Source organism: Mastacembelus armatus, chromosome 4 (genome assembly GCF_900324485.2).
Source record: "Mastacembelus armatus chromosome 4, fMasArm1.2, whole genome shotgun sequence".
In the NCBI taxonomy this organism is placed as follows: Eukaryota; Metazoa; Chordata; class Actinopteri; order Synbranchiformes; family Mastacembelidae; genus Mastacembelus; species Mastacembelus armatus.
Genome location: NC_046636.1, coordinates 5,212,028 through 5,237,478, shown reverse-complemented (window position 1 = coordinate 5,237,478; position 25,451 = coordinate 5,212,028). Strand labels below are relative to the sequence as shown.

Here is a 25,451-nt window from a genome sequence, read left to right as displayed (position 1 = left end):
GCTTTAGAAAGTGCTGATTGTGTGTCTACCTATGTTATAGAAGTGCAAAGCTAAATCAGTGGACTACACATTGAGTAGTATTGATTGAGTGATTTCTTTTTGTTTACGACACTTGGGGGTAGTGGAACAAGGTTGTCAACAAAATATCAATAAATCACAGCATCCCAATGCTATTATTGCTAATGTGTTAGCAAACAGCTGCACATTTATACATACAGCAGTCACAGAGGAACATTAACAACCAACCTCAGTCCAAAGTTCACTCTCTTTTTCCCTGCACCAGCTACTGAGGGAAATGTGTCCAGCCTCTTTGGATGTTAAATGCTACACCATGTACAAATCTGCTATTCCCTAATTATTTCTGTCTGATGCTTGCTTCTGGGAAGGTATGAACCTTTTGTACAGACAGCATTCAGTACATAATAAATACTACTCTCTCTAAATCTCTGGATCATTAGCCTGGCCTCTGTTAATCCCACTTATTTCAAATGACCTAGGGCTAGGGCAGTAATTACTACTAAGGAAGTAATAATCATAGTATCTTAAAGATATGCTGTTTGGAAACATGAAAATAAAGCACGTGGGTACACCAGGATCACGTTTAGTTGAAATTCTTCCAGTTAAGCCATGATTCACTCCCTGTTAAATTAAATTAAAGAGTGCCCTCTACTTTGGCATGATTAAAAACTTCTGTGCAAATGGCATTAGTCACTAAATGATGGAGAGGGTGGTTCTGGAATAAAAACAGCATCCAAGATATATCACTTTCATCCAAGACCAACATGCAGGTTTCTCCAGCGAGTCAGCAAACATAAAAGGCAGGAATATTTACGCCACACTGTCATGAATAGGCTGAAATTAACCGAAGATGTCACACATGCATCAAAGACAAGTACTGCCTGTAATGAAAACTTATCAGTTTGTGATTAGTGACTCAAATACAGAAAAATGCATCGCTTTTCAGCTGCAGATTAAATCTCTATAAAGCTACAGCAGTAGAAAACAGGTTTGTTGCAGGTAAAGAAATTTTGCAGACAAGAAACAAGAGAGCTATAATGACAGCAGTATAAAATGGATACAGACAAATCACTTCTTAGTCCTGTCAAAAACATAACTTTGAAAAAAATATTGGCTGGGTATCCTCAAATTAGAGCAAATGGGAAAGTATTTTCTGCCTGTAATACTCTGAAGGATTTGCATTTTCAACAGACACCACTATAGTGATGTAGAAAATATGAGCGAGCTTTGCTTTAGCTTGTCCTCCCAGGACGCCATCCAACAATGAGACATAAAATTGACATGATTGAGTGTGTGTCTGCTGTCTACATCGGTGAAAAAAGATCGATGGGGACAAGGAGAGGAGGTGAACTACAGGTATGTCTGAAGTTGAAAGCTTTTCTGCGTGTGCAATTTAGTACACATTCTCATGCAAAGCTGAGTGGAACTGACATGAATGGCCCCAAGATATACCAGTGCTCAGAGGAATTGGAGAAAGTGTGATAGAGAACTTTGTTCAAACTCAGAAATCCTTTGTTAAATTTTGTGACCCCAATTACTTGTTTTTACATAATTGGTCAGGTTCAATATTTCAGCACATGCTTCACTCTTGATGTAACAAAATCCACATTGCCAGGAGCACTGCTCTGCTTCACAGAGAAACCCAGCACCAAAACCAAAGCATTTTCAACCATGTTCTTTCAACACTGCACAGATCTTTGTCTACACTACATGTCTGTATACTCCCCAGCTGATCATGTGCAGAGTTAGATTATCTCAACTAGCTTGGGTTCACTGGAAAGTAAGCCATTTAAAATACATAGCCTGGTGATGGTTTCCTAGGGAAAACACACATCAACCTTCTAGTTATAATTACAAGTAGGATGTTTGGACAGGCTCGCCCCTGTAGTCACACACTGGAGCACAACACATTTCAACATTTTCACATTCAGCATTTCTGTGACATTCTCAGCCTACTTTAATAGATACCGCTGTTCATCAACAGTCATTATCATCTGCACCTGATCTGAACCTCAGCATCTTCTATAGAGCATGCAAAGCAGACTCACTCACTGCTAATGATGATTTTCCATTATCAATCACTGGTTTCTCTTTAAAATGTCAAAACATGGCGTAAAATCCTCCTCACCATTTTCCACACTAACATGACCAAAATATGGTGTGTAAGAGGAAGTACTGATATACAGTATACTGTATGTTACAGCTTTATATTATCAACAAATCAATGTACGTTAAATGCCAAGTAAGCACAGCAGGTGAACCATTTCCTCAGGCATGGATTTATCTAATTTTTACCAACGAAGGCAGCAGCCAAATCTCATCAACAGACCTTAAGAAAAAAAATTAAGACTGTCAAGATTGTTGCTGTTCAATGGCAGTAGAAAAATGCAGCATTTAACCATAACTATCAACTGGACTGACATGCAAGACTGGTGGTTATAGCCTGAAAGATGTAAGAAATTATTTTTGTCTGTACATCTTCAACAATCAATGTTGACAGTTTGTATTGCTCAAGGAGTGTGCTGTTTTTATGAGTAGGAACAAAAGGGAGGGGTGGAGAGTGAGAAGTCAAAGAGTGGCAGAGAGAAAAGAGAGAGGGATTATAACATTTTGCAGAGATTTGTTTTAATTAGTCTTGACTAGTTTCTTCTGTGTTTACAGAGTTCAGCAAAATGTGGCCAAGCAATCATGGTATTAGCATTGGTTAAGTGAAGGCTTCTAAGTAAATAAATGCAGTCTCATTGCATTCACTGAGTTCTCATTAGACATTAGTTACATAATCTGCCTTCAAAGTTCTGCCACATCTGTTTAAACAAAGTAAGGACGCGATATTATATATACCAATATTACACAGGGGGAGTTGTGGGTTATAAATTTACTCTCATCAACACTGCTGGATTCAAACGTCAACAAGATCATTCTTCATACCTGGCAAAACAGAGTCCAAGATGTAAATATAATTTTTGCACAAGACTGAAAGCTGCTGAAATATTACCAAGCAACCTGCTCTTGTGCTCTTTTCCATGTATAAATATTGTTCTTGATTCTGAAAAACAATTATGAGCCTTATCTGCCACTTTGGTCACAGGGTTTGTTCTGTTATGAATCCGATGGAGAGAGCATGCAAAGAAGTACAGAAGAGAAGCATGATCTTTTCAGAAAAGGAATGAAACTTTTAACCCCAAAACCTTCTAGTAAAAAATGGGGTTTGTCCTGGCTTATACTGTGCCCTCTCTGACCTTATAGCAACTTCTTTTAAAACCACTGTGCCGGGCCCACTTCCTGTGTCTTCCACTGCTTAGTCTCACATACCAAACCAGACATTCACACACCCACGGCAATGGCTGAGCATGACCCGGTCATCCTGCGAGACTGAGAGGAGTTCCTGTTCACAAGTCTCCTGCAGCTGTCTCACAGGCTGCTGCACTGTGCTGGGTTAGAGAGGCTGTGGCGGGTAAACCCAGCGCCAAAAGGGGGCAGGGTCCATGGTGACGGCAGTACGGGGACGTGGGCTGAGGGGCTGTCTGGCCTATTCATGCAACACAATCGTTACACCACACATACACAAATAAGACCTAATTTCTATTCCAGTTTGTTCTCAATGTCTTTAATGTGATTGGTTTTCATGCCAACAGAAGACATCATATCAGAAGCACAGTAATTTCCTATCACTATTATCACAATACTGCAAATATAATTTATTTTCCTTCTATTGAAAGTAGTTGAGATATCCTGATCCAATCTCAAAGATCTTTACTAGAACCAATCATATCATTTTTTTCAGATTTTTATCAGCTTTATTTAACACAAACCTACAACCAATCCTTTGTTTTATGTCAGCTGTCACACTGGTGTCGTAAACATGCACAATGCAGCTAAATTGTCTGGAGTGTTTAAATAGTTAAGTTAGAAAACAAAACATGTTCAGTTGCTAGTTGCTTCAATGCAAGCATTTCATGAGGGGCACTAACAGAGCTGTGTTTGGTACTACCAATTTGACACAACACATAAACAAAGACTCTATAAAATACAGTGAATTCTTTTATCACATTTTACTATAATGCGCCACGAAGGAGAATTTGATTTGTTTCTAGGGCGTATGCTAAGTTAAGCTTTTAAACCACTTGAAGTGGGATTGTGATTACAGTACTCATTTTGTGTGGTCTAGTTTTACCATTACAATGCTGCTCTAAGTAGAAGCAAGCTACTTAACACATAATTGTGTTTACTTAGTAACTTTGATAAAAAGCAAACAAAAACAAATGCTGCATGAAGCTGAAATGTCATAAGAGCCATATAAAATATTTTTAGTTTGTAAAGACAATTATTAAAATTATAAAGAACAGCCTGAATTCAGGGATTTTCTTAATGCATTGCACAGCTATTCAGTTGTCAAGCATATACACTGGACTGATGTGAATAATTTTAATATACTTGACGTGTGCCCTGTGCAAATGTATTATCTAGGAAAACACAAGTACTGGATTGGAAAACCTCAATTAGGCCATCCCTAGAAAGTATGCTAGCCTATAATATTGCTCAGCAAAGAGGGATTCTTACTTTTTTACTGGGAGACTCTCTAAACTGTGGAGTAGTTGATTTGTTACAATAATGATCCTGAATTTCTGATTGTTAAATGTAACTTTAACCAGATTAATCTGAGTAAGACCTTCAAAGACTTTATGCTCAGTGAAATGGATGAGAGGCAGGATGGGAGAGGAAGCAGAATGGACACACCAGATGAGGAGTCAGACAGACAAACACTAAGAGGAAGGACAGACAAAATGTGGTAGGAATGTGACAGACAGTTGGGAGTAGGCATGCTGACCCCGTCCCACGTGCTACTGGCGGGTTCCAGGTGTCTCACACTCCTCCCCCCTTCGCACACGGATGTCAAGTCTCCCTGAAGGAAAGTCTGGTTCCGTTAGGGAAGTCTTATAAGAGCAGGGAGGATGGCAAGGAATCTGCATCTGTAGAAGTCTAGTCAAAACTAGGCTTGTGTGCTGTTTGTCTGGGGTCAGCTACGTGAGGGATGAACGGGAAGGGGCCTGCATGGACACACAAACTGTGAAGACTGAACCTAAATATTACGTCTATAAAAACATGACCTAAATATTGTGTCTGTGGAGCAGAATTTCCATCCAGTCTACAGACTTAAATTGACATCTCACTCACACAATTGGAAGCACTTTTAAATCACCATTATTTTCCAGGTTTAGTAAGTTTAAATTACAGTAACTGCTTACTGCACTGTCACAAGATGAGACAACTTGCTTGTACTGAATTAGTTGACGAGACACAGGGAATGTACTATTTATGCAGGTTAAGCATTGTACAAAATACACATGCTTCTAATAAACAAAAATGATAAAATGACCAATGACCAATATGTACATAGAAATAGTTTGAGCAATAAATAATATGTCTATATTGCTGTGCTACCCATTTATTTTCAACAAATCTGAAAAGATTCCTTCAACTTATGACCACGGAAGAGACCAGATAGGGACAAGGATTTGGACATGATCCTTCACCAGCTTCCCAACCACAGAACACCTAACTACAAATTACACCTGAGTGATGAGTTAGCAGGAGTACTGAACACTTCCACATTAAGACACCACAACATCTCACCTTTGGTACAAGTTGATGTGAGATTATGTGCCATTAGCAGTATTTTGTTGTGTTACACTCTTGACTGCATTTTAACAAAAAAAAAACTATATATATATATAGTTATATATATATATATATATATATATATCCTTGGCCTCCGGTAGAGGACCCGAGATTGAGGAAGACACACCACCCATAGGGGTGAGACGGGAATTTTTTTTTTTTTTTTTTTTATCCTTGTAGCTATTGAGTTTGTCCAGAAGCCAAACTTCTTTGGTAACATAAACAGAGCTGAGGAATTTGACAGAGTTGCTTAGTAAGTCATATCTGTTAATTTTACCAGGAATTCAGAACTCTGACGTCTGACCTTAAGTCGTATCTAAATCAGCTTCAGTAAATTTGTTGAAAAACCCTTTTAGAGGCACTTGAATTCTTTTACCTAGCTAGGTGCTGAAAATGATCAATGAAGTATGTAAGCAAGCAAAAACATGTAAGTTTTGATTGGCACGAGGAGTGCCAGCAATTCAAAACCTGCATCAGAGTCTTCAACAAGTACAACAACAAAATCAAATAATCTATATCGGGTCCACAATAGACTTCGTTCTTTTATGCCAAACATAAATACAAGAGGACCTTTTGAATTAGAACATTAACTGCCATCTGGATTTGTTCTTATTTACAGGTGACTTACTTATGCAATGCAGGTCACTGGAGGGAGGCTTTGGCGACATCTGATGCACTGGGACCAACGTGTGAAGTCAGGAGGTTTACAGTAAATCTCAAGCGCTGTTATCAGGCCCAGGAGATATGTTCAAGTCAGTCATTCTGCACATGAAGATCATATCTCAGTCTAGGGCTGCAGCTTGGAATCGAGTTTTCTACCGAATATTTCAGCGATTACTCGAGTGAATGGATAAAATAAACTTTAGCATTTTTAAACAATAATACTGTTGCGTAATGTACGACAGAAACCACGTTACCTCGTGTCGGCTCCGCTGGGTGAACTGCTCCGGTTCACAACCCGATACGTTCTGTTGAGAAGTTAAAGCATTGACGAAGTACTATTGTGGTTCGTCAGTTCTACTTTATAGTGTTATCATCTTTTTAAAGTTTGAAATGATCCCCAACTTTGGACATTTTCGGCCTTTCACGGACCGTCTCGCTCTCTGATACGGAACTGCGTTGTGCGACAGTGATTACGGTCCGTGTGGAACAATGATCCCTAGGTGGAGCAGGTCCGATAACGCAGGTGATAGTAATTAAATACATTTTTTGTAATCGAGTTCATCGATTTCCTCGAATATTCATTGCAGCCCTGTCTCAGTGGACCTCTACTGGGTCACAGTGGGTCTTCAAAGCACAGCAATCAGCACCCCTGCACAACACCTTCCGGTTTCTGCAGAAATACCCTACACAGAGAGAAAGACAGAATGGTACATGACATTACCTGCAACAGAACCATCTAACTCCAGTAAATATTCTCTAGTTCAAGCTTTACAAATGTTACAATTTGCTGTTTTCCCTCATCGTGTTAGGGATTTAGGCTGCTAGACACTGCAAGCAACTAGAAGACATTACTGTGGCCTTTCAGAATGATTAATTAACCATTGGCAGATTAATATGAAAGTATAAAGGAATCATAATGATTGCTAAATGAGTTCATAATAAGCAAGAAAGAAAAGGTCATCTAACAATCTGCAGCTATGCATCCAGTTTGATGAACAGTCAGTTTATCGGAGTAATGTTTAGCATTATGGAATAATTAACTTTGGTTCTTTGTTGTGTTTTTAGCCAATGCTCCAGTCTGCAGAACACAATGATGTTGTCCATCTAGACAAACATTTCTCCCAATAATAAAGCTTTTTAGGCACAGCCTAATGGACAAGGTCCCTGCAACTTTCAAGAAATGTTTCACTTATTCTATTCCATATTCTATTGTGGGGTTGAAAACTATTAACCTCTGTAAATCTGCATTAAAAGAAGTAGGATCAATTTGTGTCAACCAACTACTACACTCCCACTGCACTTAGAACTGACTGAAGTGATAAACAATACTCGACTCATAAGCACACCAATGAATTATACAATTATTAATTACATATCAATGAACTATCAATTCTGCTGCTGTATTGCTCACCTGCTGTCTGCAGTATTTGATCAAAAGACTTAAAGCACAGGTTCAGAACACATTTTTACTCTTCACAGTCAAAAAGACCTGGAGAGAGCCCAGGTCTTTCTGGTCGCACCTATAACTATCCTGACTAATGACAATTAATGTTTTTTATATATATATAAATAAATATCTGTTTTACTCAAAATTAACTCACATGTTAAATAACACTGACTTGGCCATGTTAATGATAAGCAGTAACAGGTTCTTCCTTCTGCCTGGAAATGAAACTAACTGGAGTTTCTTCATACTGTACATCTTGTCAGTAAACTGGCAGCAGCAAATGGAAGACTTAGAGGGCTGAAAATATGGGAGCCAAGGCAGAGAGAGTAGATAGGGCCCTGGCCAACCATGCAGTAGACAGAAAAGTCATTTCCTGGTAGTCACTCATTAATCTTTAAGATCATAAATCAGACTCATGCAATTAAAGTCACACAGTACGCCTACCGGCTCTTGTGAATAAAGGTATTAGGATGCACAATTTGTTTACTAATTACATTTCAAAACTATGTTATTATGGTTTTCTGGGCAAAGAAAAAAACTTTAAAAAAAAAAAATTACATTTATCTATAAATTTACCAAACAATAAAGGGTGCAAAAAGCTTAAGGGATAAGACTATACTGTAACAGGATGTGATTGATTACACAACTGCAGTCCTCAAAAGACGCATGATAAAAGCTAAAAATTTATGTTTTTTCTCTTACTGGAACTTCTCAGGTCATAAAAGACACATCTAATAATTGTAACACCACCAAAAGGTTTGAATAATGAGGCATTGTGCAGACGTTGCAAGCGTATGAACTACTTTTAAACTTACAATAAAATGAGCAAATTCCAAGCATAATGATTAATGTGACATTCACTGTAATACAATATACACCTGGAAGGTTCAGGTAAGCAATACAGATAGCTGCAGCTTATCAGCTTTTGTAAACTGTGAAACAGATAAGAGTCTGCAGAAAACATTTCAGACAATATGGCACTGACAAATGTTTTAAAAGCGATAACACCCATTAAGATTTGTACTAGCTGACAATAACAATGTGTGGATATATTTGCACCTCCTGTATGACCAGGGATCGGAAATAACATCTCAGGTTCTACAGCTATATATAATGCTAAATAATGTCCTTATGATGCATTATACTGCAGTGTGTGCTGCAAGCAACGCACTGGGGGTGGTAAGCCAGTCATTATTCTTCAATGACACGAACAAAAAGACACAAATAGTAAAATAATCTAGATTAATCAGAAAAATAGGGCTGGTATCTGTCTAAATGCAAAACGTTATTAGTCTCAAAACATGGACAACAGTGACCAATCTCAAAACGCTACATAATCTCAACCACCATATGGAACAATAGCTTTCACTCTCATTTCAATATGAAACATAATTCGTTTGACTTTTCACAGAGCAGGCCACAGTGCTGTAACTCACACAATGATATTGAAAAATGTCATTTTCACAGAAAATGACATGTCATTATGAACAAAACTATCCAATTCAGCTGAATAAGTCAGACTTCTGGTCTAGACAATGAAAACTCATGCATTCATTGAAATCCATCTGTGATTTTTACAGTCCTATTTTTGAAAACATATTATTCATAGTCTGGTACTTCAGAGTTCAGCAATTTCTCATTCATCACAGCTGATATCTTGCATGAGGAGAATATGGGTAAGAAACCAAGCCACTGCTATCTCTGTTTGAAATATGAACATTTTCATAATTTAAACGTGAGAAAGGGTTTTGGCTGAGTGTGTGCTTATATGCATGCAAATGCAAATTGCAGCACATTCTGCATAAATGAAATGTGTTGGCAGAAGGTAACGGCACCAAGATTTTCAATCGATGTCCCTGCTGCCAGTGGGGTTGGGGACCATTAGCACCAGTGAGCCAAGTAAAGTGAGTGTGATGTGAAATGACAGGGGCTTTCACAAAAGCCATCCTACCATTACCTTCATTGTCATTCACACATTCATTCTGACACACACACACACACACACAGCTAGCCTACATTGCAGCTCCCCACACTAGGCAACCAAGTGCACTCAGTGTTGTTTTGTTGTGAAAAAGTCTTGATTGATTAATCTCAACAGTCATAAGACCCGTAAGTTTCTAAACTCAATGTCTATTTTTCTTGTTCTTAAATTTACGTCATGACCACAATGACTGTGTGAACTTAGAGCTCTTGGGATGCTTTGACAGCATCAAATGAAATAACAACCGATACACGATATAAAGTGACAACAGACAATAATACTCAAACATTACAATGAAATGTACACTGTATAGATTATAAAACATGCAAAAACTCAAATCTTTTTCAAGCCTTGATAAAAAAATATATGTAGTACAGCAAATCTAATTAAAAGCACTGTATCTTTTATATGGGCGTTGCCTCATGCCTAATAATCACAGCCCTTTGCATAGGCACCGCACAATATGATTATGATGTGGTCTTTATTTGGCACAGCTGACTCTGCAGAGCTACAGGGAGGTAAGGCCATGTGCAGACTAAACCATCCAAAACTTCACTAGATTTTATTTTCCATCACACAGCTTGTTTGATCATTACATGAGTTAATTATGGCTTAACACAGACTTCAAGGATACTTTACTTTTTTTTTAAATCCCTGTTAATAATCACCTAAATATTGTCACAAGTATGAGCGCTCTGTATATGTATAGTGTTTCACCCTGCAGCTCACTAATTACATGCCAAGCGGGCACAACACGCAAACGCGTGGGGCGACGCCTTCCGCTCCACTTTCACATCAAACTTTTTATTTTGGGCGTACTGACTCATGTTGTGGATCACAGGCTGACACTGCCTACCTCTCTCCTCCTGCTCTCTGGCCCGGGTGTAGTGATGAGCGCCGTGTCACCGCATACCACGGCCACGTCCTCCACGAACAAGCAATCCGGGAGCGACTCGTCCGCGGGGAGCTCCACCACGTCCAGCCCGAGCCTCGTCGTCAGGACCTCGACGTACGCCTCGAGCTCCCCCCGTATCTTGGCCAGGTCCACCTCCGACCGGCTGCTCCGGAGCGCTTCTTTGGGAAAGGATGCAGGGATTCCCCGAACGATGGCGTGGGTGTAATGACCAAAATCTGCCATTAAACCAGCCATGTTTGTTATCCCTTTACTTGACACGCTCAAAAAAAGGGCTGAAAAACACCCTAACAGACAACTCGGCGAATGAATGAGAGAAACTCCTCTCGGTTATCCCGAAGCTGCCTGTCTTGCTTATTTGTTCCCTCTTAATGTGATGGGATTTATTCTTTATTAACAGTTGCTGCTACAGTCAGTGTCAGTCAGCCCTGCTCCGGTCTCCAGGCGAGCGACAGCGCTTCGGTGACGCGCGCCGACCATCACGTGTCAGCCCTCAGCGAGGCGCTCAGCCCAACAAGTGACAGCCAGAAACACACTGATCCTATGGTCAATCAATTTCACACTGGATCTGCAAAGTAAAGCCTACAAGTCAAAGTACTTCATGCTCTAAAAGGCTCTTAAAAAGTCAACATAATATTAAAAAAAAAAAAAATCAGCAGAGATTGTATTCAAAATCATTTTTTGACTTTTTGAAAAAAGACTCAGAGGTAACACAACTAAGATATTAGTTATTCCATTTAGGATCCTTGACTACAGTGACAAGTCATTTTTGCTGCTTTTCCTTGTCTTGTGTTATATAAATTTAATGTTGGACCATGGACGAGAAAATAAAGCAATTTGTGAAAGAAAATCACGATTATCATGTTTTAGACTTATCAGTTCAAGATCATTTCAATTACTAGTTGCAGCCCGACAGTAGACAGTAGTGTTACTGTTCACCACTGTAAAATTTTGTAGGAATATGCTTTGCAGCATTTTAAAACTGAAAAAGGTTATTTTCTAATATCAGGATAATCTGAGTTACTTGAATGTAAAACAATTTCAAGTCAAGTGACATCAAATACAAAATAAGAATATGAGAATACAATTAAATAAATAAAAACTTCCATGCAGAGCAGCAATGTTGAAAGTGCAGTTGACATGTGACAGTCATTGCACATTTTCTCATATCACTGACATATTTTGGCAAATCCAGGGTATTTTAAGGTTATGAGATCTCTCACACACTATATCTTCATTTATTACAGAACTAGTTTTAAGTATATAAGAAGTGACCTGTAGCTGGTTGACTGTAAAAAGACATTATGAACCTGCTAAACCTGGGTAATCCAGTCCAGAAGGGCCACTGTCCCTGCACTATCCACTGCTGATTACCTGAACCAGGTGTGTTCAGTCAATCAGAAGCTGGAAGATACCATCTCAGATGGGGGTAGAGTGGGGAAAGACAAAGTGAATTGGTATCCTCCAGCTTCTGACTGATTGAATGCCTAGCAAGGCATTGGTCCTTTAGGACTGGAATTGCCCATCTCTGTCCTAAACAATGGACCTTCACTGCAATGGACCTTCACTGCTAACATCAAGGGTACTATCACATCTGAATCTGCATATAGCTATAAAGATAATACAGTAGGATATGTATACACCATGTAATACCCTTGCTTTGTGAAAACCCATATCCCTAGTTTCAAATAAAAAGTCACAAAACCACTAATGTATAAATATATTCATGAAACAAAGAATCTGAAGATGTAACTCTTTCACTCTTCACAATCTACAAACCTCTAGGGCAAGAAATATATATATAGTAATCATAGCAAATAAAGGAGTGTCTCTTTCTCCTATGTGAAGTGTGAAGCAGGAAGTGCAGTGTATTAATGTGTGTGCATGGGAGAAGGGGACTATATTTGCTATTGTGCCATCTAAGGAAGGTTCTGGGCCCGGTGAAGCTGTCTGAATGGATGGAATGTTTCTTCAGACATCCCAGAAGCACATTCTTCCACCGCAGGACCTCGGTTTGTTTTTTCTTGTTCCAGATTCACTCAATTATTCCTGACGGCTCTGAACATTCCAGGAGCCCCACATTCCTTTTTCCACTCCAGCCAGGATCCCCAACTACCACCACCACCCTCCCACCAACACTAACACCTGCCCCCACTCAGACTGCTTTTTTTTTTTATCATTCCTCATCATGGATATATGCAGCCTAAAAAAGACCCACTCTTTCCTCTCCCTGCTGAGGAATTTCAGTTACTTTAGATGAAGGAAAGCCCTCATTCTTCAGCCACACCTGGCTGGTACATTGTGCAGCTATAAAAAAAAATGAGTGAAAGCAGACCCGATCCTCCAGCTGCACCACCAAAAGCAGCACCTCTTTATTTGTCTGGTATGGTCGGACTTATGATGAGACCACAGACGTCTAAAATGACACAGACGCATATGATTACACAGGTGCACAGAGCATTTTAAACTCTTGGCAGTCAGGCAAAGATACAAACCGAATTGCCACCAAAAATAAAGTAACTGACATGAAATTAAATTATATAAATGTATGTTTTTTAGTTGTTTAGCTATTTACATGCACGTATGGCCATAATGAAAAAATATTATTTGAGATAGATAGATAGATAGAGAGATAGAGATAGAGAGATAGAGAGATAGATAGATAGATAGATAGATAGAGAGATAGAGAGATAGATAGATAGATAGATAGATAGATAGATAGATAGATAGATAGATAGATAGATAGATAGATAGATAGATAGATAGATAGATAGATAGATAGATAGATAGATAGATAGATAGATAGATAGATAGATAGATAGATAGATAGATGACAGGTAGAGTGATATCTGCAATACCAAAAAAGTACTCTTCATGTAACAATAACTCCTGGAATGCAGTGAACCTAGAGATTGATGGTATTGTCTCAGAACATCAAAGAGAACATTTTTCCTTGAAAATGTCTAATGTATTTCGACACAAATGGCAAATATGTTTCCACAAACTCATAGCTGCTGATTACATTTTTTAACAAAGAGGAGGCTCCTCTTTTGTCATTTTTTGACAGGGTCAACAGTAAGGGATTGGTATGCAAATGTTAACTGACCATATTTCACTAGAATTACTTTGTTCTTCCATGTCTGACTCATCTTATGTTTCAAAGAATTTGGGCAATTCACGTCACATCTGAATAAACGTTCAGTCTGATTTTTAAGCTTTCCATCTGAATATGTCAATAGTCAATAATTGGGTCTTCCTGCGTCAGTCAATCTAGCACATAAAACATAACACAATGAGCTGAACTACAGATAACAGCCCATATGTCACTGTGACCTTTACAGCATATAATCAAGTTTTGATTGAAAAACAAAGCATATTGCTCACCCTGCTCTTTTCCCTCCTCAGTCAGTCAAGTTCCCATCCCAACTACTGACTTTTCTCAAAAAGGCATCTAGCCTAAAAGAAAAAGACACCCTGTACTCTTCTGACCAGTTCTTACACCCTCGGCATCACTACTTTGATTGATTTGCCACCATTATGTTTACAAGACGGATATCCTAGCGCTCTTACATGGATTTATCCACCATGATGATGTTGGGTATTCAAAAATGGAAGTTTTAAAAGTGTTTTAAAAAGAAGATGTTAAGCTATGGCCATGCTTTAGGTTTTTCCAACACTTCAGTTCATCTGTTTACTCTGTGTTGTTGCATCTTTCTGATATCTTGCAGCAGATGTTAGCATCACCTTTTAAGTGTTGGACTTCAGACTGCTCTCATGATGCCGTTTGCACTGATGCCTGTTATCACTGTTGCCACAACACATTGTAATCGACCCTGGCCACAATCCTAATGACCAGAACCACAGTGAAAGTATGTTATATATTTCCTTAACATTACTATAACAACAAACAAGAGATGTACTATACTACTGACTTTTTTGCACAAGGCCATAGGATAGGTTGAAGTGAAAACACGGTCTCTTTAGCTTTAAGTGCATACCTCAAATACTGGGGTAAGAAATCACACAAGACAGGATATTAAAAAAAAAAGTGCCATAACAAAATAGCCATCCCAACTTGATGCCCTTTTTTTCTAATGGTGACAAAATGATGAAACACATGTGGTCATATCCAGGAATGCACCCTTTTTCCCTTTTAAGGAATAAGCAAAAGCTACCGAGTCGTATTTAAAGTCCAGTGAAGTTCATAGAATAGTTTACACAAAAATGTCCCATAAGTCAGCAGACTTCCTGCTGTTCCTTCAGCTAAGAGAGAAAGGAAGTGTTGCTAGTACACACCACATAGCAGTTATGACATTTATCTTGAAATATTGAATATACTACAATGGAATCTGTTGTTTAATTTAAACAGGCAAGGCTGTTCTGTTTTTTCCCATCTGTCACTTACACATAAATGCTCACCAGAGACTTCCTGAGGACCAATTTCTGAGGGCTGTCTCTCTTCAACTCTGTAACGCTGTAGTGGGATCTACCAATAGGTTTCTCACTACATTGACCCACAACACATCAGTGTTCTTTTTTTTAAAATTTTCTCTCAAGAGTGAAATCACTTAAACATCTCAGGTAAAGGATGCAAAGTTGTTCAGACAGCCATGTCACAAAACTCTGAGCAATAGCTGCAAAGGACAGACCCCTTCTTAATTTCTGGAGGGCAGAAAAATGTGTGCAATACTGTAGTGATGGCGGTTCTCAGACCTTCTGAGTGGAAAGTATTATGCCAGGGAAATCACAACACGGAGACACATGTCCAGCTTTTGGAATGTTTCCTGAACCAAATGCGTAATTATGGAGTAAAGAATACTGCATGTTATTCTCCATTGACGTACAATGACAACACTGTTTCCTATCGCTGGAACACATAGGCGGATGCACACATGCATCCATACACACACACACACACAAGTAGACACACATAATATTAAGCCTTTGCTTGTGTCCCTTGTGTCTTAGCATAACTTACTGAATGATGAAGAAAAAAAAAAACCTTAACCTTTTAAGAAACTAATGGTTATGTCTCTATAACATATGCTAAACTAAACATGGCTGAGGTCTACTGTACCATATGAAGAATTTGGAGACATTAAAGGAGTATTTCACAAAGTTAGAGGAATATTAAAGAATGAATGATATAAATGAATGTAGCACAGGTTATAGATTTTAGTTCCTTGTATGGTTAAACTGGATCCCGCAATTTCCATAATGAACCAATACCATATTTTTTGCCATTTACCACCCCTTTCTGGTAGATGTCCATATCTTTTAAACTCTTTGACCCCAGTGTTTAAAGCAGGTTTTCTATTAAAATATTTAGTCTGGAAGTCTAACTGGGTAATTACATTATCACAATTATTTTTTCAAACTCTGTAAAGTTCCACTCTGAGCCTGAAAATTCAATTTTTAACTGTTTGCTCAGGTTTAATACTCACTTTTATGAGTAATCCAACCTTGATGTGTAAAGTCACTGGAGTGCCTCTTTAAAATCTTAAATTAGACATTTACATAGGCAAAGGGCCATGTGCATGGAAATACACATGAGAGCACTGCACATGTGCTCAGACAGACACACCCCCTATCCAAACAGGCTGCACACGCCTCCTACTCAGACACAAGCAACAGGTTATATCCATGACCAGAGTCATTGCATTAATATAACTTCTTCCTTTAGAAGATGAACGTGATTACTAAGAAATAAACATCAGTCATTATTTAAATAAAAGATATCAGCAGTAATCCTTTTCATGTCACCACCTAGTGTCGTGAAACTGGAAGTATGAAAATATGTCAAAATCACAACCTCAGCCCTAAACAGTCCATGTGACGAACCTATAGTTACCCTAAGTTTATAAAAAGCTTTAGTCTTCACTTTCAACTTGTCCTTCTTGAATACAGAGACCTGGAAAAATGACATAACATTTTCCTTTGCTTAAAGAATAGGGTCCCCAAAGCATCGATTTCAGCCGCTCTTTAGGCCTAATGGGAGGACGGTGGTGATTCTGGGTTTGTAAAAGCTGATCCATAAGCCAACAACGTCCACCGGACCACAGCTCGGAGAATAAAGTGAGGAAGAAAAGAAGTCCAGACTCACCGGAGAGGCTCTTCAGCTGTCTTGTTCAGTGCTGCTCTCTCTGGTATCGCTATTTTGAGTCTACACATCAGGCTAGAGGCGAGAGAGAAGTAGTGAAATGCCTGATCCTTCTAAACACAAACACACAAAATGCCCTTTTTAGGGTCTGGCAATAAGAGTTTACAGTGCGTCTTTGCGCATTTCGTTTCTCCGCCTGGTGAATATTTTCATCAACTGGAATAATATGAAAACTTCGGTGAAGGGACTTATTGGGACCTCTGATGTAAAACCTAGACAAGTATTTGTCTCTTCCCCACCAACACCACAACATCTCTTCTGGAAAACTGTATCACTTTACCCACAACGGCACTTTTCCTCACTGAAACGTGATGGACAGATTGCGTGAAAAGTAAAATTGCCTCGAGGACTGACTGCGAAGGAATTTCCCTGCATGAAGTAGATATTTAACAAGCCTTTATTCTGTCAGGAATGCTTTGTGGTCTGCTGGCCAAAGGAAGAGAAATATGTTAATAATGTAGGCTACTGCCCTACCAAATATGGCAATATTGTTCCGTCTTAGCTCTGCTGCGCATCTGGAAACGCTTAGCTTCACTGAATAAAGGCACTGGAGAGCCAGAAATAGACGCTGTTAAACGTATTTCTGCCCACACCTTTCAGACTCGGTCATCCTTACAGCTATTTTAAACGTGGCCGCTGCAACTTTGTACAAAAGTGTATTTATGAAACTGCTTTAATCTGCCAACGTGTTATTGGCCCGGGGTCCAGAGATTGTTTTGTTCTGCGGCAAGTTCTGATATTTTTAATCACATGACGACATGCTTTAAAACCTGATGCCAAGAAATGATCAAATATGACACCGCTTCCTTTGCCTACTCGTGAATTCATTCACGCGTGGACAAGGTGAAAGGAAGAAAACAAACGCACACGAATTCTAAAGTCTTTAGTCACAGCCATAAAACACAAGAATAAAGAACAGAAACTTCTAGAGAAAAGTCCAGTGAAGTTGACTTGATAGATGTGAGAAGCAAGCAGAGGAAGAAAATGAAAGGGGGATAAACAAGAAGGGGAAAATGTGAGACGGAAAAGTGTGTTCAGATGGGATCCAGGGGGGAAAAATCCATTTGAGAAAGAAAAAAGAGAAAGGTTTAGACAGGGTGGAGCTTAGGTCTTGGATGGAAAATGCACCGAGAAACATTCCTGGCATAGTTTGGGAACAGTTCAGCAGGCAGCCCAGGGACGACGTCAGCTTCTCACTACGGTATAAAAGTCCGGAGGTGGCCGGACCTCAGCAGACTGCAACGGCTTTACCGAGAGCTTCACCTACTAAACAGGAGCCTCTAACACTACAGACTACCAGAAAACAAGAGCGACAGACGACTGAGTGAGGGAATACCTACCGTCTAGGACTCCTCCGAAGACAGACCACACTATTTTCACAAAACTTGGAACGGGATTCCTCTTGAACGCGCACAAGAATCTTCGACAAGATGCTGATGCTTACTGTTGTTTTTACCTTCCTTGGAAGTCTCAGCTTGGTGAGTTATTATTTCAGAGATGATAACGTTTTCAACTGTTCTAATGTTTTTTATTTGGGGATTAAATTTCATTGATGAGATGAAAACAAACGTTTATTTAAGGCTGAGGGTTTGTTCGTCTGAGATATCCTGTGTGGCATCACCTCAAAACGTTCAGCTTTTAAAAGTTTCTGGTTTTGGCTGTACAGGTCCTCTCCTCCTCCTCCTGCCCCTCCGTGTGTGAGTGTCCGCTGGAGATGCCCAAGTGCGCACCCGGCGTGAGTGTCCTCCTGGACGGCTGCGGTTGCTGCAAAGTTTGCGCCAGGCAGCTGAATGAGGACTGCAGCCTGACCGAGCCCTGTGACCACACTAAAGGGCTGGAGTGTAACTTTGGGGCCAGCTTTGCTGCTGCTACTACTCGTGGCATCTGCCGAGGTGTGTATAAAGCCCATTCAGCCTGACTGCATGCTTTAGCATTTTTAAATAACACGGTTTAAGTCAGGACTATGGGGACCTGCGTGATTTCAACACTGTGGAATGCAGCTAGTAGGAAAGTTAGTCCAAACCTCAAAGCATAGACAGTGTGGGGGGGGGGAAGAGACTCCTTAGGCAGCCTGAAGTATTTCACAGTTTAACCGATCCTTATCTGGCAGCCATGTGATGTCTTCAGCAGACAGCAGGGCAAGAAAGAATAACATTCCTTTCCTCCTTTTTTCTCTCGGCTGCAGCCAAGTCAGAGGGCAGACCCTGTGAGTACAACAGCAGGATCTACCAGAACGGAGAGAGCTTCCAGCCCAACTGTAAACACCAGTGCACATGCATCGATGGAGCAGTGGGATGTGTCCCCCTGTGCCCACAGGAGCTCTCCTTGCCCAACCTGGGCTGTGCCAATCCCAGATTGGTCAAGGTGGCAGGCCAGTGCTGCGAGGAGTGGGTGTGTGATGATGGCAAAGACACAGACAACCAGGAGATGATCTTTGGAAAAGACACACTGACTGATGAATCGGAAAGAGATCTCACCATTAGGAACGAGCTCATTGCAACCGTCAAGGGAGGGCTCAAGTCTCTACCTGGTAAGAAGCAGTCCCTAATCCTGGAAATGAAGTTTCTTGATATATAGATCAAACCTATTTGAATATATGATACTAAAGTGCTCCTATTTCTTTCAATCCCAGCATTCAGACCACAGCCAGAGGTCCACATGTTTGACAGCCAGAAGTGCATCGTCCAAACCACGCCCTGGTCTCAGTGTTCCAAGAGCTGTGGAACTGGCATCTCCACCAGAGTGACTAACAACAACAGCGAGTGCAAGTTGGTCAAAGAGACAAGAATCTGTGAAGTGCGGCCATGCACCCAGTCGCCTTACCCCAGTTTGAAGGTAAGCTCCAGCCACCATGACTGGATGAGACAGGGACATGCATTAGACTGAAAACACACTGCTGGCTCTGAGTACACAACTAATTGTCATATCTCCATTATGTTTATTCTTCTGCAGAAAGGAAAGAAGTGTAGCAGAACCAAAAAGTCCAGTCAGCCAGTGAAGTTCATCTACGCTGGTTGCTCCAGCCTGAAGAAATACAAGCCTAAATACTGCGGAGCCTGTGTGGATGGTCGCTGCTGCAGCCCTCATGACACCAGAACCATCCGTGTCAAGTTCCGCTGTGAGGATGGCGAGACCTTCCACAAAAACATCATGATGATCGAGTCCTGCAAGTGCACCTACAACTGTCATGCCAACGAAGCCTCCTACCCCTTCTACCGCCTCTCCAATGATATCCACAAGTTCAGAGACTGATTGGTGAAAAATGTCCAAACCCCTTGACGAGGAAAGCGATAATCAGCATCACTGGCAGCCAATGGCGGTCAGATGAATGCAGGGGTTTAAAGAGACCACCATGTTGTAACTAGATTCCCAAGGAATTGTGGGCTTACATCATGAGGACTTGAATGAAGTGCACTATTTGCTGTGACTACATCAGCTTTCTTAATTAGAACTGCTTCATATTAATGGAGCATCTGAAGTAGCTTCGTAATGGAGCAAGATGTAATTAATATTTGTACATTAATGTTAGTTGCTGATATCAATTCACTGTGTATATTTTGATCCTTCACATCAGACATGACCCAGATTCTAGACTTGTGTGTGTATATGTAGATATGCACATGTGCAACTTCAATTAGCATACCATCTTGTATCTTGAGAGCAAGACGCCGAAATGGAAATGGAACCTCTCGACTTGTTTAACGAGTGTGCGGTGTCATTCCTTCCTGACGTGGGCATTATTGTTCATGTTTTCTGGCAGCTATTGAACTCCCTTCATGAAAAAGACAAGACAAAACATGTCAAAGGATGAATGAATGTCTTTATTATTATTATTATTAATATTATTTATCATTATTTTTTAAAACTGTAGCTACTTTATTTGGATATTATGTGTCATACTGGAATAAATTGTAAAATGATTTAATTTTATATGCTACAAATAAAACTGATTTATTTATAAAGCACTGCCACTGTGTTATTAGTTGAGTCAGTCCAAACTTTTCTGCAGGACGCAACAAACAAACAATGCACAGATATGTGGGAGGATATTTAAAGTCACTGCTTCCAGAGAAAATCCTCCTGTTATATCATTTCGTAGACCCAACACATTCTCAGACAGGCTCTGAGGAGGGTCAATCTGTTCTTATATAACACAACCTTGGAGGCTCTCTCTCCTGACTTTCTGTGCTTTGGAATGGCATTCTGGTAGTGAGTGAGCTTGCTTTCATTTGATCTGGCTAAGCCATACACTTCACTGATTCTGAGAGGGGGAAAAAAGATTAAATCCATGAGTAGCAATGAGTATGGGAGTATGCCAAGAATCTTAAGTGCAGCTCTGAATGGGCTGGGATTAGACACCCTGCAACAAGGACAATGACTATTATTGTATACAATGGGGTGTATACAAAGCATGCATTCCTGGGTAAGCTATTCACACAGTGAAATAGCACTACCAAATTGACCTAATTCATTAGCAGTTGCCTTTAAAAGTGAATTAGCTACATTAGCCTCTACTGGCTCTTAAACTGCAGGGGTCTGCTAAACAGCTGTAAACAGCCCTGCAGTGTAGAGAGGGTTTCTGTATCCTTTCCAGGTTTCACAGTAACAGGCATTAAGTAATACTACTATGAGGTAGAAACATGGGGAAAACATGAAATGGAGTAGGGTGGTCAACTTCATATTCAGTTTTCCAGCTACTGAATCAATGTGCTGCTACTGTCACATAAACACAATTTGGCTCCATCACTGGTGTTTCCATTATTTATGTTTACCTGAATGCAGACTGGTTCTGCATGCTTTAAACAGGAAGGTTTTATGGCCCCCAAATACTTGAAACCCACACAATGATATTGTGCACAATTAAAGAACACAAAAAATATCAGGACATTTCAGTTTTCTTTTTGAAACACAAGATCTGATGGCATAACTTGTACCTGGTATAAATATCTACAACCCAGTCTGAACTAGGGTAGGGAGAACAGAGGTCAGGGGCAATGACAGGGAAAAGTTTCTTTTTTTGATCCAGGTAGAGGGAGAGGCTCAGGAATGCAGTAGTGGCTAAGAAAGCAGACATCCTGATGGGCAGCAGATGTTGGAAAATATTTCAGACCAACATGTTCGCTTTAGCTCAGAAGATTTTCCAAATATACACAAACACTCCCAAGCACTCACATGTATTCACAAAAGGTATTTCACCTCCTCACAAAATATCAAAATCTACATGGCACTTCGTCACAAGTTTCCAGCATAGCTGCTGAAATCATACTGCTCAATCAAGTATCTTTAATAAAATGGTGAGCAGGATGCATCGCCTGTGATTGAGCTGCACACTGCACAGGAAGTGCCCACCGAAGTTTTACAGATTGCTAAAATGAAAGGCTTCTGAGGTTTACCTAACCACAGCCCCTAGCAGCCTGGATTTACAGTCAAAATATTGAGCCCTGTTTTTACTACTTTACAGCTACCTTTGTTATATAACGGCATTCCTATGTGAAGAGTTCTATTGGTCATTCATAGTATTCCTTCGTAACCTATCAATAAGCACAGAAGCCAGGTTCAGAATCTTCCAGCCTTGACAGTCAGAGAACAGAGCGATGGTGTTTATTGTGAGAAATAAATTGTAGTGCTCCAGCCAACACAAGCACAAAGCTGTAAAAAAAAAAAAAAAACACAAAAAAAAAACACCACACTCAGACACACAGAGAAACAAGGTTCTCACACACAGGCGCCCTTGCAATTAAATCACTCAACAACTACCTCATTCCCTGAACCTGAAATGTGTTTATATGACAAATACATTAGCATTAAAGCTTCGTCAAGCACTGTGTAATGCTGTGCAACCTGGAATACTGAAAACTACTGAGCACTGATTTCAACTATTTTACAACCTCTCTGTCTATCTCAGGTTAATAAGAAGCAAGAATGGCCAATGAGGACAAATGCAAAAGCAGCCACCTGTTTTAAATAGCACCATCTTCTGGTCAAAAGAGGAAAAGCATTTTAGGTAAGCATTTTACTATCAAATGTAAAAATCTGACATCTTAAAAATGTTATTTTAAATAATGCATCTGAATGTTCTAAGTTATATTTGTCAGTTTAATAGTGATGTAAAGGACAACCATTTGCCAAATCCTGACAGGGTGTGGGACCCTCTCGTGGCAATCAGCATGAATGCACAAAGGAGTGACAATGATGCAAGTGTTCTGACACACCCATCACATCCCCATCTGCAATTACATAAGAATACCTGATGATTAGGCTTAGGGGAAAATCAGCGTCAATCCCTCCCAGAATGTGGGATTGTTCAGCCAGTCCCCACAGGGCCACTGGCTACTGCAGTGATTATTTGCTAAAACAAGTTGAGTGTTGAGAGGAGAGGCAGCATTTGGTCTTTGGGCGTCCTGAGTCTCAGCCCAATAGTGACAGTGCTAAACTGAATAATTTCCAAGGGGGCACTTCAGTTAGCATCAACAGCTGAGCTAATGTTGGCATTTGTTGTTCTTGCTATTGTTTGACATGGGCAGACCAATGAAGTCACATAATGAGAAGCTGAAATATTGCCTTCACTTCCTTTCAAAGTTAAAGAGATTTAACACTAAAGCTGCTTTGGGGGACATACTCCCAAATTGACAAAAAGGTTGACTATTATTCATATAAACATTGTGAAATCAATAGTAACTACTAAATGCTATGCAGAATGTTTCACATACAGCACATTTTCAGATCGCTACTATACTATATGTTCAATGATACATTTTCATTAATATGAACATTAACAGCAGCAGAAAGTGTGACTCCATCCTGGTAACTCACATTGAAACCTTTAGTAACACTGGCACCCATAATTGCAGAGAAAATAAATGTAATTTATTTCATAGCTAATTAAAATCAACTATTAATATCATAAAAACAATCTTTAGAAATATGATCTGAAATTCTAAGCAGTGACCAGAATTTTACTGATGTTTCTAAGGGAACATAAAGTGACAAGATGCATTTTCCAATTCTTGTGGTTCCCCCGTGCTGGGTAATTGCAGCCTGGTTTCCACTATTGTGAAAGGATAAGGTCATAATATCACTACCAACTTTCTGATGTCTTCTGCATCTTTTGATCTGTGGAGCCAACTATAGTTGTGCCATGGAAATTCAGTTAATGAGCGGCAACTGTGACTTCAAGTTATGTGCAGTAAAAATGTGCCAGCTGAGCACCATTTATAATAAATTGCAATTAAGCAAACAAAAAAACAGATATACAGAAATGTAAGCAAAGAAGCTCATACTAGATGTCTTAGATTTAAGAGTCTGAATGTCCAAGTCTGTAGATAAAAAGTGATAAGCAGAATACAGAAGGCACAACTCATCCAATGAGAATGAAAAAGCGCAAGGCATTTTACCTCTGAGTCATAAATACATCATTGCTTTAAGAACACATCAAGGTTTCAGAATGCTATATCAAGAACTAGGAGGGACACATACACCCTTAATCTGCCCATAGATTAGACTCCAAAGTATCCCAATTCTCATTGTGGACACTTGGAGGTGTTTAAAACTCAACCAAACAGCTTCACACTCCGTTGCACACCACCTGTGGCCCTATGCAAATGCACTATGTAACCGCAACAACAACCATGGCCAAAAAGCCTGAACGTGGCAGATCAGTATCAACTTGGTACGCTTTACCTTATACACAAGCTCCCATTACTTTGTAGTGATACTCTACATTCTACACTTAACTGTGTCCCACATGGACAGACTGGATCTGGTTTCCCTGATTTGTACTAAGCTAATGTGTATAGATCATGGGTGGCCAACCCTTTTCCTCAAGGGCTACTGTCATGCTTGTTTTCTAACTGTCCCTGCTCTAGCCACTGCTGATTATCTGGATCAGGTGTGTTCAGGCGATCAGAAGCTGGAAGATGCCATCTGAGATGAGGGTGGAATGAGGGAGAACAATGTGAATTGGTATCTTCCAGCTTTTGACTAACTTAACACACCAGGGGTACAAGGGTTGGTAACCCCTGGTATAGATCATTGAATTGATGACTCCATGTCATTGGGTTTATTTGGTAATAAACTACTTGCTAATATTTGAAAATTACTTGGTGGCATCAGGCCAGTTAGAACAAAGTAAAGAACATATGAAAGATAATTTACCATATCTCAAGGTTGGTAAAAGAATAACAAGACAAGTAGGCTCTGTAATATCAGATCACATCCCAGTGGAGATCAACCTCTGAGGTAACTTATTGGTGTGCTTGTGTTGAAGCGTGACAGTGACATTCATTCTGAACACAAGATGAGTTGAATCACCTAGAGGTTTTGGAAATCTGAGACTTGTGTGCCTCAAGATGTCCCATGTATTTATGGGAGTTGCAAGTATGAGGGAAAAGAAAATCACAAGATTGAATCTCTGCATTCTGAAAAGGTGAAATTTCTGTTGACAAAATAGCTGTCTCCCCTTTATAAAGGGCTCAATGAACACGTCACAGAAATTCAAATGCTAGTCTTCCAAAATGCTACAGTTGGCCTCATTTAGTAGTTGTTCTCAAAGCTCGGAAGAAGGAGACAAGAAAAAGCAATGTCAACTCAA

The 25,451-nt window shown here is 39.8% G+C and overlaps 2 protein-coding genes across 6 annotated transcripts in view; one reads left to right on the top strand and one right to left on the bottom strand.

The window, feature by feature from the left end:
• ddah1 (dimethylarginine dimethylaminohydrolase 1) overlaps window positions 1-17,247 on the bottom strand; it is a 65,481-nt gene extending 48,234 nt beyond the window's left edge. For 2 of the 5 annotated variants that reach the window (XM_026323460.2, XM_026323459.2), the window contains exon 1: window positions 10,645-11,165. In XM_026323460.2, coding sequence (XP_026179245.1) covers window positions 10,645-10,938 — 294 coding nt within the window. In that variant the 5' untranslated portion in view covers window positions 10,939-11,165. Of the gene's footprint in view, window positions 1-6,325; window positions 6,460-6,614; window positions 6,793-10,644; window positions 11,166-16,145; window positions 16,158-16,804; window positions 16,915-17,141 lie in introns of those variants that run through there. The other 3 variants (XM_033325168.1, XM_026323462.1, XM_026323463.1) reach the window with 3 other exon arrangements.
• A 782-nt stretch (window positions 17,248-18,029) lies between these two features.
• Window positions 18,030-20,826, top strand: ccn1 (cellular communication network factor 1). Its single transcript, XM_026323458.2, has 5 exons — window positions 18,030-18,339; window positions 18,528-18,753; window positions 19,047-19,391; window positions 19,494-19,696; window positions 19,814-20,826. The coding sequence occupies exons 1-5, from the start codon at window positions 18,292-18,294 to the stop codon at window positions 20,111-20,113; spliced, it is 1,122 nt and encodes a 373-aa protein (XP_026179243.1). The 5' UTR covers window positions 18,030-18,291; the 3' UTR covers window positions 20,114-20,826.
• The last annotated feature ends 4,625 nt before the right edge of the window (window positions 20,827-25,451 follow it).